General features: G+C 38.2%; 2 protein-coding genes across 2 annotated transcripts; one reads left to right on the top strand and one right to left on the bottom strand.

The window, feature by feature from the left end:
- Nucleotides 1-179: 179 nt before the first annotated feature.
- On the top strand, nucleotides 180-11,162 carry LOC137948056 (uncharacterized). The gene is made up of 3 exons (XM_068793978.1): nucleotides 180-539; nucleotides 9,220-9,368; nucleotides 10,652-11,162. The coding sequence occupies exons 1-3, from the start codon at nucleotides 354-356 to the stop codon at nucleotides 10,788-10,790; spliced, it is 474 nt and encodes a 157-aa protein (XP_068650079.1). The 5' UTR covers nucleotides 180-353; the 3' UTR covers nucleotides 10,791-11,162.
- Nucleotides 11,163-12,893: 1,731 nt separating this feature from the next.
- Nucleotides 12,894-14,980, bottom strand: LOC137948258 (dof zinc finger protein DOF4.6-like). Its single transcript, XM_068794274.1, has 2 exons — nucleotides 14,817-14,980; nucleotides 12,894-14,266 (listed from the first exon to the last, which is right to left on the bottom strand). Exons 1-2 carry the CDS (start codon nucleotides 14,838-14,840, stop codon nucleotides 13,424-13,426), a joined length of 867 nt encoding a protein of 288 aa, XP_068650375.1. The 5' UTR covers nucleotides 14,841-14,980; the 3' UTR covers nucleotides 12,894-13,423.
- Nucleotides 14,981-17,089: the final 2,109 nt, after the last annotated feature.

The following is a 17,089-nucleotide window of genomic DNA, read 5'->3' as shown; positions in this document are numbered from 1 at the left end:
AGAATGATACTATCCCCAAGGAGGGTACTTTATTAACGGTCTCGATGTGCGGAGAAGCAGAACGGGGCCCACTAAGGATACGTATGACATTTTGTGAAACGATAGGAAACTTTCGGTAACTCCATGGAGAACATAAATATCTGTGGGTTTCTCATCCTTGCCTGATCGGCTCGCTGTGTCTTCCTCTTTGCTTCGATCGCATTCTTTTCTCCCGTTCTCCTTCCTGCATCCGCAACTCGGTCCGTCGTGACTCGGTCGTCGGATCAGGGCGAAATCACCGGATAGTTTTGACCTGCTTCTCTAACCCACTCGCCTTGGTTTTATCGGTGCATGGCTTGAGCTTCCTCTCGGGAATGGCGAAACTCTACGTGCAGACTGTGCCTCCTCCGGATCTGAATAAGAACACGGAATGGTTCATGTACCCGGGCGTTTGGACCACCTATATTTTGATTCTGTTCTTCTCGTGGCTTATAGTTTTGTCTGTCTTTGGTTGCACTCCCGGCATGGCTTGGACCATAGTAAATCTCTGTCATTTCGCGGTAAGTCTTTTTCAGTCCTCTTTTATTTTATCATGTTTTGAAATCTTTGTGTCGTAATGGTTTTTTCGCTACTTTATTTGGATCGACCCTTTGCGATCGGATACGATTTTTTGGGTTTTGGTTCTGGTTTTTGGTTTCGAGTATTGAATTTGGGTGATATTTGATTATGGGCTGATCTAAAGTTAAGATCATCGTTATTGAGAATATGCGTAATATGCTAGACAGATTTATGAATTTAATACGATTTGACTGGTGATTGGATGTTAAAAAGGGATATTGTTTGTGGTCAATTGGTGTTTATGTGAGAAATTATTTGCATCATGGATTCACTTGGAAAAGTATCTGTTGAGTATAGGATGTTTATTTGGGTGAGCAGAAGAAGTGACTGGCTGTTGTGGGCATTATTGTGCTTTACGTTGCTATTGATTTGCTGTTGAGTTTTGTAAATAATTGTAGCTCCTAGGACCTGTAGTTCCATGGACCACATGGAACTAACAATCAATCAATTTCCAGAAGATTATAATCATTAACTTGTCTTAAAATTTTGCTTGCAGTTCGCAATATTAAATTTTAGTTAGTGTATAGGATTTTATTGCCCAATAATTATATCAAATTCTAGTGCAGATGAAGTTAGACACTTCGAAGAGTGTATAGTGTAGTAAGGTCTGGATTCATGCTCAAATGCTAGGTCACTTATGACCATCAGAATGGAGCCTTTATATCGTTTGACTTCTTTCAATCTGAAATAGTCATAATAATAACAATAGAAACTAAAGGAGTTAAGCTTGGTTTGTTTGTCCAATTTCTTTGTCTGCAACACCCTTCTTTTAAAATCCAAAGTACGCCCTCGTAATACTTGAGAGTCTCTCTTGAGGTTCTTGCACTTTTTTTTGAGTTTGGTGATCAGAACATGAATGTAGCAGGCAGATGATTTTTTTTTTTTTTTAAATTTGGCAACATTTATGGTTGTCAGCTCTATTGTTTGATTACTTATGATGTAGTTGTTTGTTTGTTAAGCTCTAGGGGAAAATTTGGATCCTATAGGTTGTGTAACTCTTCAAGCTCTGGCTAATGGAATTCAGCTTTGAAATTTAAAGCTAAGATTTTTGGAGCTTTGACAATAGGCACTTTTGTGAGAGTAGGCACTAAAATCATTCTTAAGAAGCAATCTGTGCATAAACATTTGGATGTTCAAGGATATGTGATTTATCTATATGGAATCATTTGTATTGGTGTAGTATAGCATATGGAAGTTCTCTTAATTGTTCATTTGCATCTAGAAAATGTGGAATATTTGGATCAGAAAAAAGAATAGAAAATTGCTGCCTCTTTAACAAAGCTAAGTTGTGAGTAATCTTGATGTAACTCACACACAGTTAGTGTGTGGTACATGAGCAATGTTCAGGACAGATGTAGGTTGATGTGTTGTATATATATGAGGATTTGTAGATGGAAGTAACACTGGATTTTCGGTTTGAAATTTTTTTGTCACTTTCTTTTTATGGAAAATCTGAAGATTTTTCTTTTCCTCCACCCTTTTTCCACAAAAAGAAGAACATATGATGTTTTGAAAGGATAAAAGGGAGGAAAATCTGGTGTAGAGCAGCATGCTCAGATGTATGTAGCTCAGAGTGAGATGTCTAGTCTAAAAATCAAATTAAGTTGCAGCTTTACTAAGAATGAAGTTAAAATATAACTAAAAGTGAGATGGCAAATGTGGGACGTCTGGACAAAGCTTCAGTATCTCCATATATCCTACCTTCTAAGCCTATGCTGTCTTTATAGAAGAATATTTTTTTATGTGTTTACAAACTACTAGAGAGAAAGAACCAAAAAAGAGATGATAAGGCTCATCGGATCCATGTAACCATGTTTGTGACTGTAGGCATTTTCTGTGGCTTGTGTATTTTTGGTGCTTATTGAGTTTTAAACAGTTGCAAAGTGGTTGGGATAATGACAATGACAATGATTTGGTTTTAAAAATCAAGTCCTCAGTTTTCATCTTAGCTTTTTGTCGAGGTAAGCCTTTAGTTTTTCTTGATATTGTTGTGGTGACTTTGGGAGTGGTTACAGATAGGAAAATAAAGACTGGAAGGAAATGGATAATGGTAAAAGAGAAAATACATAGAAGTGAAGGAAAGCCTTTCTATCATTATCTTGTCCAAAGTTTTATTGATGCCAACTGATGAAAATTTTGTTCACATCGCAGCAAGCCAAATAATTTTCCATTTCTATCATCATAGAAGTTGAGAATTATTTATATATGTTTCAGTTATACAAAAACATGATAGCTAGTGAACTAACACTTGCTGTGCTACTTTGAAGAGCCTGGTATTTATCAAAAAAAGAGGGTAGGAAAGAAGGGCATCGCCAAGAGTGTTAGTTTTCAATGTAGAAGCTGCTAACTTATTTTGAGGAGTCTTAAAAGTGTAGACTGCATTTGGTCAACCTCTTCTATAGAAGCCTTCTTAAAGATATCTTTGTTGAAGGGTTCTTTTATAAAAAGACATCTTCATAACGGGAAGTGTAGTTTGGCTCTGGCTATTTTGAAGAGCCTATTTTAATAAAATTAGTATATTAAATTAGACAACAAATTTAAAAGAAAGATTATGGGCCCACCAGTTTGTAAGATAGGCGAGTCTCCTAATCTATAATTAACAATAGAACGTAGATTTAGTGCACTACTTTTTAGGTGGGTTCATATAATGTGTATTCATAAGTAAGGCCCACATCAACAATGTAAAACCAGATTAAGTTGGATCACTTTTTAGACAATTAGGTAGGTCCTTGTCAGATGTTAGGAGTACAAAAATCAATAGATGATTTTATTGATTGCTTATTTAAGTACCACATCAAATCTATAAGCACACTTTAAATGAGCCCACATCAATTGAGTGAGATAATACTAATTGAATCTACTAGTTTATATGTTTGGATTGATGTCATGCAAATTATGTGAGATCGAAACAAAATCTAAAGCATGATGTGTTAATCGAGTTATTAATTGGGCCGTGTTTTGTGTGTAGGTTCATGTTAGGTGGCCCTGTTTCTTAGTAATGGATTTGTTGAGTGGATTTCTCTTCATATGTTGGGGCCTATGTTCGGTGGCTCCTTATTCTATGTATTATTTATATGAGGTGCATCATATGAGGTATTGTAATATGATAAGGGTGTATTTGTATAATTAATTTTTATTATGCCCATTTTCCAAGAAGCAAAATCTTCTCTTTGGAAACACTTAATTTTGCAACTTCACCAAAGGTGACTTTCTCCTCTTTGGAAGACGAGCTCTTTCAAAGAGGTAGCTAGCCAAGCATGTCTTTGAGTGCAGAAGTAGCTCTTGGACAAGAGAGCTGCTTTTTGGCTCCATTGTTATTAAAGATAATCCTCTTTTATTACTCCAAATTTAATATAATCCGACTTAAGGTAGATTTTGGTTTATTTGAACTTCAGACCATTCATATTTCTTAAATCTATTACCCTCTTCCTCTTGTTGAACTTCACTAAATCCACTATGTTCAACCTAATATGGCACTTCTGGTTTTTAGGGATTGATAATCTCTATTTGGAATCATCTTATGTCATCCCCTTTTTGGTTGGCTTTCAAGACTGAAGGTGAGCCTTATGCTTTCCACACATTTGCAATCTTATAAAAATGTTGAAGAAATTTTAGGGAGTGTCATTTCCTATTGACTACCCCATTATTGCTGTCTCAATATTTGGGTTAGCAAAAGTAAGATTTCTTAGATATTAAATGTGATTAAGAGGAGTGAAAATCTGCTGTTAGTTTGTTTTTGAGTAAAAAGGTGTGAATATATTACTAAATAATAAAAATAACCAATACAAATACCTTACAGAACAAAGCCTTCCTCCACAGCAAGATGTTGTAGGGAAACCCCTAATTTAGCCTGATTATCCGCTAGGTGATTAGTGGATCTTGGAATATAATTCCAATTACATTGCAAATGAGAAATTAAATTACAGATATCCTCAAATAGATCCCAGTGCCGCCAAGGAGGCTTAGAAGACTTCTTAGGAGGCTTAGAAGACTTCTTACACCAATTGATGACGACTTTTGAATCACCTTCGACGCAAAGAGGCCCCACCAGCCGTTGATGAAAAAGTTTTAAACCATTATATAACCCAGAAAGCTCGGCAGTGGTTGAATTAGACACGCCAATTGGCCCAACAAAAGAGAAGAGAAGATTTCTATTATCGTCATGGATGACCCTTCCAAATCCAGCAGGCCCGGGGTAGCCCAAGGCACTTCCGTCGAAATTTAATTTGAAATGTACCATTGGGGGCGAGAGGGGTAAGACATTTCCGCTATAAGTTGCCAATTTCCACATAAATTTGTTCTTTTGAGATTTTGGAATTCTTTCCACATGAGTATCTAGGAGGTAACTTGCCCAACAATTCTATTGCTCAATATATTTCTTGGAAGAAATTTTCTGTTAAATTTCCAATTATTCCTTTCTTTCCATAAGGCCCGGATGATATGACCAATGCAGCATGAGGTAAGTAATTTTCTGAGCTTAGGGAGATGAGCGTTCGTGATAGTGAGTATAGTAGATGTGAGATTTTGAGAGGGACATTATTGAAGACCAATTTTGTTTATGAGTTCGGCCCAGATTGAATGGGCATAATCGCGGTGTAACAGAATATTATCTACGGTTTCAGGAGTGGTTTGGCAAAACGGGCACAAGGGATCCAGAACATATGTTCCTTGGCGAATTAACAAATCAGATGTCAGAATTTTGTTTTGACATGCGGTCCAAATGAAGAACTTGCTCTCGGAGAGACGAGTAAGGACCACGCTATGGTAGCAGGATGGCTGGATTGGGCAGAGGGGGGAGAGAGTAGGAAGTTGTAGGCGGTAGAAGTAGAAAACGTACCTTGCGGGCATGGAGTCCATTTGAGAGAGTCCGGTGCATTTCTGAGTCGAATCGACGATAAACTCGACACTAGATCAGGAACTTTCAAGAGCTTTGACATCTGTCAGCGCTCTACGAAGGTTCAAGTTCCACTCAGTAGAATCTAGCCCGATCGCAGATATGGTCGCATCTTTGTTTCTAGCAAGAGAATTTTTTTGACTATGGCTGGTGTTGAAGCTGCTTGGGCCCACTCATCAATCTGTCCAGAATTTTGTCTGACAGCCAGTACCATTGTTACACTTGACGGCATTTTTGAAAGTTGGCAACATCTGTGCAATCTTTTTCCTCATAGGAGATAATTTATAATATCTTCCACCTTCTGTCCACCAGCTAGAATTTTTTTCTGCTTTGGCTGCAACTATGCCTTGCCATATCAAAGTTGGTTGCATATTAAATTTCCAGATCCACTTCATAAGCAAGACAAAATTTGTTGTTGCAGTATCACGGATCCGAAGACCACCCATTACAACAGGTTTACAAACATCAGCCCATTTAACAAGGCAATATTTTCTTTCCCCATTTTTCCCACCCCATAAAAATCTCTTTTGAAGGAACTCAATCCTATTTCGAATAGACGCAGGACATTGGTACGAGGAAAGAAAATAAGAAGGAATACCATGGAGGCAAGATTTGATAAGTACAAGCTTACTAGCTTTGGACAAAAAATTTTCTCTCCAGGAAGCAAGTCTGCCTCCAAGACGCTCAATGATGGGGTGCCAAGCGGATTTTGAGGGTAGAACAGGGGACAGAGGAAGACCCAAATATGTGCCCGGTGGGGAAGCTACTTTACATCCGAAATATCTTGCCATAGAATTTAAAACTGAAGGGTCAATATTGAAGCCAAAAATGGATGATTTAGCCCAACTGACCTTTTGTCCAGAAGACAGTTCAAAAAGGTTGAGCAAAGCTTTCATGTGGGAGATCTGATTCATTGTACCTTCTCCAAAGAGTATAGTATCATCAGCATACTGCAGAAGCGGAATATCTTGGTTTGGGTTATCAGAGACAGCATACTGCAGAAGCGGAAAATCTGCTGTTAGTGATTCTCCCTATTTGGAATTTTGTGACGAAGTTGCCATGTAATCTTGTATAGAATATGTGACATTCATGTATTGCTTAGGAGCACCTGTATTAAGATGTATCTAGCTATATAACTGGTTTAAGTCCACCTCTTGTCTAGTTCATATAAATAGGATAGAAAAAGGTGTCTTATGTTTTAAAATAGTTTATGGTGATAGTTGTTTGGGCTATAAATAATGGTTCCTTGGTCATGCAAGGGCCGCTGTGTTATTTGGCTGGAAGCAAGTGATCGGTCCTAGTCTTCCTTAAGTTTATATTTTATTTTTCAGCAAGGATACTAATGGGAGGGTAACCATGAGAGTGATAAGTACAAAGTGATTATGAAATTTGGTGAAATACTGAGGTGTTAGAAAAGGGTGATGCATTCATTGTGGAAGAATCTATAAAGAAGCATGTAATGCTTATAGGTGGAAGAGGCCAGAGTATGTATAAAAAAAGGAAATAGTACCTTTGTAAAGGGACGGAGGATGAAACGAGTGAAAGAGACGATGGAAACACAACTAGCCAAATCTTTTGGTAGGCCGTGGATTGTGAATGTGTAGGGTAACATGTAATGTATTTACATTTCTGGGTAGTGAGAATACCTTTATATCACAATCTGAAGCATGCTGTATTCATAAGAAGCAAGTCCAAAGACATTGGCTCATATGCATCTTGCATAGCATTGCTTCAACAAAAAGCAAAGGAAGCAGGGCAGACAGAGTAAATTAAAGCTATTTGACTGAAAATTATCATCTGATGTTTTCTTTTCAAAAATAATACTAAGGTTTTATGTTTAATCATTTCCTGTGGAACCTACCTGCTTTTCCACATTCTCACAATACGCGGTGAAGAATATATTGTGGCAAAAGTTTTCCTTGGCTGCACCTTCCAAGAGTGGAAGTCTATCTTTACATTGTCAAATTGGCATGATCTGAGGTTGTTGAACATTTACCCTTTTATTCATATATGTTGATGTCTGCAGAAAGATTTACAGCTAAAGTTCCATAAGTGGTAAATTACGATTGATTTAATCAGTGTTTGCCTGCCCACATGATTCAGTTGCTTTAGGACAGTGAGCTGGGTTTGCTCAACAACTCCTAGCCCTTCAGCGGTTTCTGTACATTGTTATCCCCTTCTTGAAAATGTCAACCCCAAAAACAAGTGGCACTAGAATTTGAGATGGAGCATATTGCTTTGAGCTCTGATACCCCACATATCCATATTTATTGATCACATTGACTAGATTTTTATGGAAGGCCACATTACCCAATTAAAACAGTTACAAGCACAACTCTAGTCATGCATCCTTGATTTGATTTCATTTTTGGCCAAATAATTCTCCTAAAGGTGAGAACATGTATTGTGTGTCATTTGTAAGCTGGAGACAGATCTTTAAATGTCTGTACAAGCTCATTCATAGTGGCTTTTTTCTCTCGTGGTGCAATAAATTGTTTCTAAAATCTAGACCTATATTGTCTTAGGTAGATTTTTTGTAGCGATTGAGGGAGCACTGCTGTTTTCTGGGAGATTCTTAAAGATACCATTATCTTAAATTTATTAGGAATGAGCCTTGTCTAAGGCACACATGGAAGGAGTTGTACAGGTTGGCAGTGTGAGGAGAACTGCTTACGGGGATGCTATGACAGATGCAGTGTTACTTATGTCATTTTTGTTTCCTGTGATTAGGGAAGTTCAATTGGTTGCGATAAATACATATTGTGAAGTTGGGTGCAAGGCCCATCCCAAAATGACTAGCCAACTTAGAAAACCTTTTTCCCAACTAATAAACTCAAGATCTTTGTACTTAATAATCCATGTAGGACTATTCTTTAACACTCTCCCTCATGTGTAGACCCTCTTTTGTGGCTCTATAAGTGAATAATTTTAGGTATAGGCCCTCTTTTGTGGTTCTACAAGTGGATAATTTAGGTGTAGGCCCTCTTTTGTGACTCTACAAGTGGACAATTTAGGTGTAGGCTCTTCTTTTATGGCTATACAAGTGAATAATTTAGATGTAGGCCCTCTTTTGTGACTCTACAAGTGGATAATTTTGGTATAGGCCCACATATGAGCACCTGTTCTGATACCATGAGAAGTTGGGTCCAAGGCCCATCCCAAAATGACTAGCCAATTTAGGAAGCCTCTTTCCCAACTAATAAACTCAAAATCTTTGTACTCACTAATCCATGTGGGACTATTCTTTAACACATATATTGCATATCTTTTTTTGAAAAGGATGTATATATTAACACATATATTGCATGTCATTTTATTTTTTATATTTTTCTATTCTCTTTTGACATTTTTAGTTGTAATTTGAGCTTTAAAAACTGATTATACCTTGTTCAACAAGTTATATACTACTTTTGTGCCTAGCTGCTTTTATATGTTGTTGACATATGACTGTTAGACTTACTCAAGTGATTGATTCTCTCACCTATCGGTGAACGTCAAATTTGTGTTACTTTTTCTGCCTCAAAATTTTCAGCATGAGTATGAATAGACTTGATCTGCCAAAGCCCTTTGTAGACGGACTTGCAAGATGGCAGTTATCATAATATTCTAATCTCCCTAGTTCTACATAATTTTGCTTAATCTAGTATTTATTTATTTTTAAATTTTATTTATTTAAAATGCATATTAACTTCTTGATGGAGGTAGTCAACTGACCTTTTTTTTTTCAGGTAACTTATCACTTCTTTCATTGGAAGAAAGGAACTCCCTTTGCTGAAGACCAGGGTATCTATAATGGCTTGACATGGTGGGAGCAGATGGACAACGGCAAGCAGCTTACTCGAAATAGAAAGTTCTTGACTGTGGTACCTGTGGTCCTGTATGTACATCTCTGATCATTAACGATTTTGAATGAGCTATATCTAATATGCTTCTTTCTTATGATAGATCACTCTTTAAGTATCACCTAATCTGTCAAACATATCTTCAACTTTTTTTAAAAAAACTAGAAGTTTTGACAAATAAAAAATATCAAAGTAGCCCGATTTCTGTTTTTTACTTGGTCTTTGGCCTAATGGCCATGTGGGGGTTTTAAGTGAGATATCATGGGTTCGAGTCTTAGCAGGTTTGGGGTGTGGTTTATAATTTTTTTTGAGGAAGTGGTGTGGTTTATAATTCAAAGGAAAGGATTGAATATACATGCAAATAACTTGATAGAATGACAGTTTGTTTAGTTGTGAAGGATGTGAAATTGGTTCTTAGCTGATAGGATGTGATTTGGATAAATAAATTAACGGTCAAGTAGGGGTTCCTTTGCAGTAATTCTAATTTATATCATGAACTGGTGCATTTCATTTATCATGTTTTTAGCACCTCCTTTTTATGCACTTTTTATTCGTTTTTTTTTCTTTAATGTTGATTATACACATAGAGTTCACTAGAAATCCATTTATAGCCATCGAGCCAAAGGCATATATACCAAGGGTGTTTAATTTATCACAAGCCTTTAGTCCCTCTTTGATTACACTAACAGACACACTATCCGAGGCCTTTTTTTCATGCAGTATAACCTTTTCTGATAGATATAAACATATTATTTGACAGTTTTCTGCACATGTGGTTTTGTTATGAAGGCCAACAGCTGTTTTCTTAGATTCCTACCTCAATAGGTTGAAATTGTTGATGAGACCTGGTGCTTTAGAAGTCATCATTTTGAGTTGGTTGGCCAAAATGAATCAGATTTTTGGGCACGGGATGTTGATTTGGCAAACGACAAATAGAGAAAGCAGGTCAGAAATAGAGTTATGAGGAGAGAGTATGGAAACCCAAGACTTGTTTATCATATGAATGTGTGGATCAGTTGGAAATTTATGCTTAATGAAATGAAATCCTTACCTTGTATTCCTGCAAAACCTCGGATTAAAATGTACTGGGGGTGATAGTTTCAGCAGAGTGACTATCACGTGTCAATTTCAAATATTAAATGTATTACTAGTAAAAAATCCTTCTGCTACTGGATTCTAGAGCATTTCATCCAAAGTTCAATAGCCAACCATGTGTTTTACAATCATCACCAGCCTTTAATGGTCCAACGTTTTAAGTTGGAAATAGAATTGTTAGTACAGTTCTTTGATGGAAATTTGTGTGTTTGTTTTATGGCAGTTACCTGATAGCTTTGCATACGACTGACTACGAACAGCCAATGCTCTTTCTCAACACTCTCGCTGTGTTTGTGCTGGTGGTAGCCAAGTTTCCAAACATGCACAAGGTCCGCATTTTTGGCATTAATGCAGATAAATAAGAAGCAAGTAGCTACAGAGTGATCGGCAGCTTCCTGTATAAGTCTATGATGATCCTTTTTAGTAAAATGGGTATCACTGTACAGCAGCGTCAACTAATGAACCAAAAGGAACTTTTTTTTTTTTTTGTTTTTTTTGGTGGTAAGGGAGAATTTTATGTGGATTCTTGTTACAGGTTTTTTTCTGTTTGTTTTTAGATTACATAATAAATGTATTGAATCTCTACTGTACAGACGTCCTCCGTTCTCGCTTATTGAGGAATCGTGTTATTAGTATTATGTTTTTGTGACCAACCACTCTATACGGCGACAATGCCCTAGGTGGGTACAATTGTATTAAAACCCAATTATTATCTTCATTCTGCATTCTCCCTACCCTTTCTCTTCTGTTAATCAGAGAAAATTGTTCGATCGATATCTTGCATTCTTCATATTCACGAACGACCACTTCCATGGAAGTCTTCCACTGGTTTCTACTCACAGTAAGCAGCAGTCTATTTCTTGGTGACGAAGCAGTGGCATAATGTCTCTCATTCAAGAAGCAACCCAAGTTGAACCGGATTACAGCCACTTCTCCATTGAGGTTGGTAACGAGGTCGACCTGTAAATTCACAAGAACCATAAAGGGTGGAGATTCGGCTTCTTGTTTGCCTCTACTAAAGTGATAGTAAGCGTTGAATCACTTCTACGAAATCATACCTATGAACGACCAGCACCGCCCCTCCATTGACTTGAGCTTAAACCGGCCGCACCTTTTGGCACTTTCGGCGATTCGATACAGATACGTTTTGCCGTGGATTAGTTGAACGGAACACATCAGAGGAAAGGTTGTAGCGACCAGAAGAGAGTTTTTCTTTCGGTTTTCTCTTGCGTGCGTCTAAAAGAAATCAATTTTTGGGTTTAGTTCTTGTTTTTGTGGGGTTTGGTTTGACTTGCTTCGAGATCAGAGTCAGACTTCTCGGACCTGCTACGACTTTAGCTCAGGTATGTAAATCTCCTTTTATCGAGCAAGAAACCGATTTTCTTGATGTAAAAAAGAGAATGTAAAAGAACAGATATTCGATGGTAATGGAGCATGCATCTCTGCCTGGCACGTTGAGCAGTTTTGGTTTTATACATTGTTTCTTCAATCTTCTTCTTCCGTCTTCTTCCTCTGTGTGCCGCTCGTGTACAGAAAGTTGCCGCTTGTGAAAGAGAAAATGAGAAGATCGAGTACCCTTAACTCTCGTTTTAGTACCTGTTCTAATCCGCAGTATTCCATGTTTGCAGTAAATTTTGTACATTTTGCCTTAGCTAGGTATCAGCAATCGCTACTCTCTCTCTCTCTCTCTGACCCATGTTTCAGTTTATGGAAGAGCAAAGAAAATAAGAGAAAGAAGAAGAAGGGATGGCTGCAGCGGACTGCAGGTGTAACATATCCAAGTTGAAGGCAGATCTTCAGGTTCAACAAAACCGTCTTTTGAAGATATAATATTGACAGGTTGTTACTGGAAAGGGAGGAATTGAAGATGACAAGCACTGGCCAGTAAACAATTTAAGGAAATAGTGCACTGAGATTTTTTTTTTTTAAGGGATTAAGATTGCCCTGAACTGCTAGACACCGGAGAAAACCCAAGTGAAGAAGGAAGAACAGAATATAATAAATGGAGGGTCTATATTTGGGTGACCAGTACCGGCGGGAAGTGGTGACATTATTCCCCGGCACTCATGCCGAGGGGAATGTTTGTGGGTCTCGCCCCTCTCTGACAAAGAGAGGAAGACCAGGAGTGTTGTCCTCGGCGGATTAAAAAGAGAAACAGGGGGTGGAAGCAATCATACAAGAAAATGGAACGGATGCCTGAATATAGAAATCATTAGGTAAGCTTTATGCTGTGGCAGGTGAACTGGTTCTGGCCTGGTTTAGTTCATTTCGTCAAGGGAGAGAGAGTTTTTGAATATGTGAGGAGTACTAGGACGAAGTTGGATGTTTGGTTTTCATACCCAGTTATCGTCCCAGCTGCAGCTTCAGGAAAGTGCTTTCATGGCTGAAAGAATCTTGCTGATGGAGGGCGGTGAGACCTGACATTTTTCAGACCTGCTTTCGGAAGAGAACTGCTCAAAAAAGAATTCAGGCCATCACAAACCCAACTCAATCCCCTCAATGTTTAACTGAAACAAAAGAAAATAAACAGGTTTTTTGTCTATTACAAACTGCCATATTCCACGACCTCTGGCTACCGTTTCACATTATTTTCAAACCACGAAAACATAGACGTTCTTCCATCTCTTTTCCAGGACAGAAGTTCATGAATAAGGCCATGGTGCAGCCCAGTGAGCTTCTTCGAAATGTTGCCCTTTGCAAAAACCCGGGCTTTTTTATCCATCTGATCAATTATATATCTCCCCCCTTTCTTTCTCTCACTCACAGCCAAAATCCACTTTTCATTGACACCCTTTTGAAGCCGACCTAAAATAAGCTTCAATGTCCACAGTAATAAAAGAAAAAAAGAAAGAAAAAGAAAAAGAGAGAGAGAGAGAGGGAGAGAAAGAGAAGAAGAAGAAGAGAGAGCTGCAGGTATCCTATCAGTTAGTTCTGGACAAGTCCAAACAAGTCACCCCATCATGAGAGAAAATAACACACGAAAAATCTTCTTCTTCTACCATGAACCTCCCCCTAGCATCCCATTCCAGTAACCAGTCGAATCTCCTTGTCCCCTATTTTGCTGCTGATCAAAATCTGAGTTGGAAACTGGTTTGAGATCCTCAAACGGGAACAGAAGCCTCCCACTTGTCTCTTGAACCGCTTGGATGTTCCCATATGCACCACCGAGTCCATCCAGAGGAAAACTCGTCGTGGGCTTGAACTCATGCAATCCGAAACCAGATGGGTACACTGTGCCCGATTCCGGAATCGGCATCGGCATGAAAGAATTCAGACCCCTCGAGGCAATCCCGTTCCTGAGCAGCTCAAGAGCCGAAAGACCACTAGTACTGGTGGTAGCAGCTGAAGGGGGGTTGGTACTGTTGTTGTTGTTGCTGTTATTGTTTTCAACGTTGGGTAGTTCAACAAAATCGGACATGTTGTGGTACTCTTGGGTGCTCTGGAATGCTAGATTGAGATCCTGTCCTTCATGGATTTTAGGGTTCTGAGAAGCGGGTTGTGAGGTGGAGGGAGAAGTGAGATCAGAAGTTTTTTTAGCAGAAGCTGAGTCATTGGTGGCCGATGACGACGATGATGATCGCTTGTTCTTCCTTGAGCCTCCTCCGACGGGGACGTTTCTGAGGGATCCACCTTCAGTCCAATACCTTCTACAGGTCTTGCAGAAGTACCTGGGTTGGGTAAGGCTGTAGTTGTTGTAGTAACAGAACTTGGTGTTTGTGGAATTGCACCTGGGACAGTTCAAGGCCTGTTCTTTCTGAGGTCTTGTCCTCCTCTCCATTAGTGGCCTGGAACATGTGCTAGGGACTATCTCTTCCATGGGCTTCACCAATCCAATTTCCTGAAACCCAGAAAGATAAAAAAAGCAAAAGAAAGATAAAATACCTACAGACACACAACAAACCCACAAAATTCAAAGATCTAACCATAAAGCCATGATCACCAGAAACAATCTCAACAAGCTTACACCATCCTGACTCCTAAAAGAATTCAAAAAAGCAAACAACCAGACAAACCAAACAAATGAGCTAGATCACACCATCAAAAGCTAGTATAGCTACAACCACTGCAAGAAGATAAACTGCTCCTTTTATCTCACACAGAATCACAAAGGCAAGAGATAAAAAGAAAAAGCAGATCACTTTTGAGAGATCAAACAGAATTCCTCAAACATAAGATGAAAATACTAACTAGGGACCACCCAACACCAGTCCGCAGAAGAAGATCTCACACAACCCATTTCATGAAATCCGTTCAAAACCAGAACCCAGAACCCAGTTAGAATCAATCACACCCATCTCAAATCCCGTGACAAAACATAAAAAACATCGATGAATCAAACCCAGGACACCAGATCTCCTCCTCTCCTTCCTTCTTCCTCCTTAAATTACCTGTGGCCATTGAGCAGTATCCATGCAAGCGCGCGATGCTCTTGAACAAAGCTATCGGATCCTCGTTTGGAGAGCTCTCTCTTGCAGGTGAAGGAATGTCTGAGAAATCTACCGGTTTTTAATATCTTGTGCATACCCTATGCGAGTGTGTATATCTGTAGATGAGAGAGAGAAACAGATATTACACTAATCTTTCAATACTGTGACTGCACTAGTAATGTTTTTTTCTTCTCTTCCTTGATCCCTTATACCTTGATGTCGGTTAAAAATTTTCTTCATAATTATCGAAAAAAAATTGTGAGGTGGAAAATGGGTATATTTTAAAATGATTAAATGACAGTGGTGGCTCGTCTTTTTCTGACCATGAAAGGGAGGGAAGTCAGGATTCTTCTTCTTCTTTCGTTTAGGGTTGACACTCCGCAGTCCGCAGTCGAGTGAGAGAGAGAGAGAGAATGGAATTTAAGTTAAGAACTGTTGCGTGGGTCCCAACAGGAAACGCTGACTGGACATATTGTCCGGTAGCCGACAAAAGAAGACGTGGGGCCCATTTAGTGCGCCATGGCGCCAGGAAAACTTGACCAAAAAAACAAAAAAGAGTTATTTTTATTATTAATTGATACTACTTTTGTTTTGACGGAAACGGCCAAGATTGAGAGGACGATTTCGGACGGGACGGAATTCGACACTGACGAAGCTAAAGCGGTCGTCGACTCCGTGCCGCATGTTTCCCGGAACAGCTCAACAGTTCGGCTCGGCTCGGCTCGAACGTTTTCTTAACTTTCAATTACCAAAAGCACCATCGAAGGGGTTAGTCCAAAAACTATAATTATTAAGTAATATAATATAATTTTTATTAATTATTATATTAGTATATTTTAATTCTTTCACTTATAAGTGTAGTAACCATGTTTATTTTGGTTAATTATCTGTTTAGGTATATATTTTATTTAAGTATATTATAAAAGGTTACTCATTCTCTTCTTTATATCATACTTTTCATTTGGGGGCACTAACACTGGAATCTGTTTTTCAGTGCACTTGAACTCGTCTACACTAATACCCAAGAATGAATTGAAGTTGAATCAATTCATTTAAAATGAATTAAATTATTCACTTCATTTCAAGTTCATTGTAGACTAACCTTCCCAAAGTTGGATTCTCAACTCTCTCACTCTACCAATTTGATTTGAATAGTTCATGGACTAAGTTTGTCCTGTGGTTTGGTGGGTAACCAACTGTTTCTAGGTCCTTATAGTACACCATTGCTCCTCTTATGTCGTATCTCAAAGACCTGAAATTAGTCGAAAGATCATTAATAATAATAAATAGCCTTATTCCCGTGCTGCTATATTCTAATAATCAAGTTGTTGTTCACATTTTTTACTAATCTGATTTTCAAGAGTGTACTATCCATTTCGTCGATAAACAAATATATTCACATTGTGTCCAAGTTAAAGGATTACAAATACGTACAATGTTCCAACTTGAAGGGGAGAGTCGAGAAAAACCAAATCATGTCATAAACTATGTAGATTCCTCTAAATTATCTTTATTATAATCATTCAACTTAGTAATTTGATAACATGAAATTAAGTAAATGTAGTAAAAGTAAGTAAAATGTAAAACAGAAAAAAAAAGTGGATTATTATCGTAGGATTCTAATTGTGTAAAATCAATAACAGTAGAAACCGTAAAACATCATCATTTAAAAAAAAATTAGAAAAATCAACATCGTTGTTGATGTGAGGTGTCTATCTATCTATCTATTTATCTGTCTGTCTATCTATCTATATATCAGATTGGACATAAAGATGAGATGCATAGAGTGGGAGTTCAGCTCAGTTTGTATTTCTCCACACGGCTTCAAGCCTTATAAGAGTTCCAGGATTACGTGGGTACTACTGGCTAATGATTTGCAGAATGCAAACGAAGCATGCAATGAGATGATATCATTCCCATTAATGATGCTTAACCTACATTGTTTTAATAAATATAAGAAGGATCGACTGGTGTAATTATTCTGGTCGTCTCACTTTCTAGTTGGCAAAATGGGGCTTCTTGTTTGATTATGCTTTAAACAAGGCATAGGTGATCGTGATCGAGAGAAGAGCTCTGCTACTATCTCGTCTTCATCTTCTTCGATCTGTCTGGAGACCCACGAGAAAGTGCAGGATGAGTTGTTATTTCCTGGAGCCAGAAAGCTTCAAGTGCCAGGCACTATAGACCGATTGGGATTGATCGATCACTGCCCATATGTAGTTTTATCAAGGAAA

This window comes from Aristolochia californica, unplaced genomic scaffold (genome assembly GCF_029961685.1).
Source record: "Aristolochia californica isolate CCGP_79_NKW_82.1479 unplaced genomic scaffold, dmAriCali1.0.hap1 SCAF_13, whole genome shotgun sequence".
In the NCBI taxonomy this organism is placed as follows: Eukaryota; Viridiplantae; Streptophyta; class Magnoliopsida; order Piperales; family Aristolochiaceae; genus Aristolochia; species Aristolochia californica.
The sequence above is the reverse complement of the archived record's forward strand: the minus strand, read 5'-3'. Positions and strand labels throughout refer to the sequence as shown.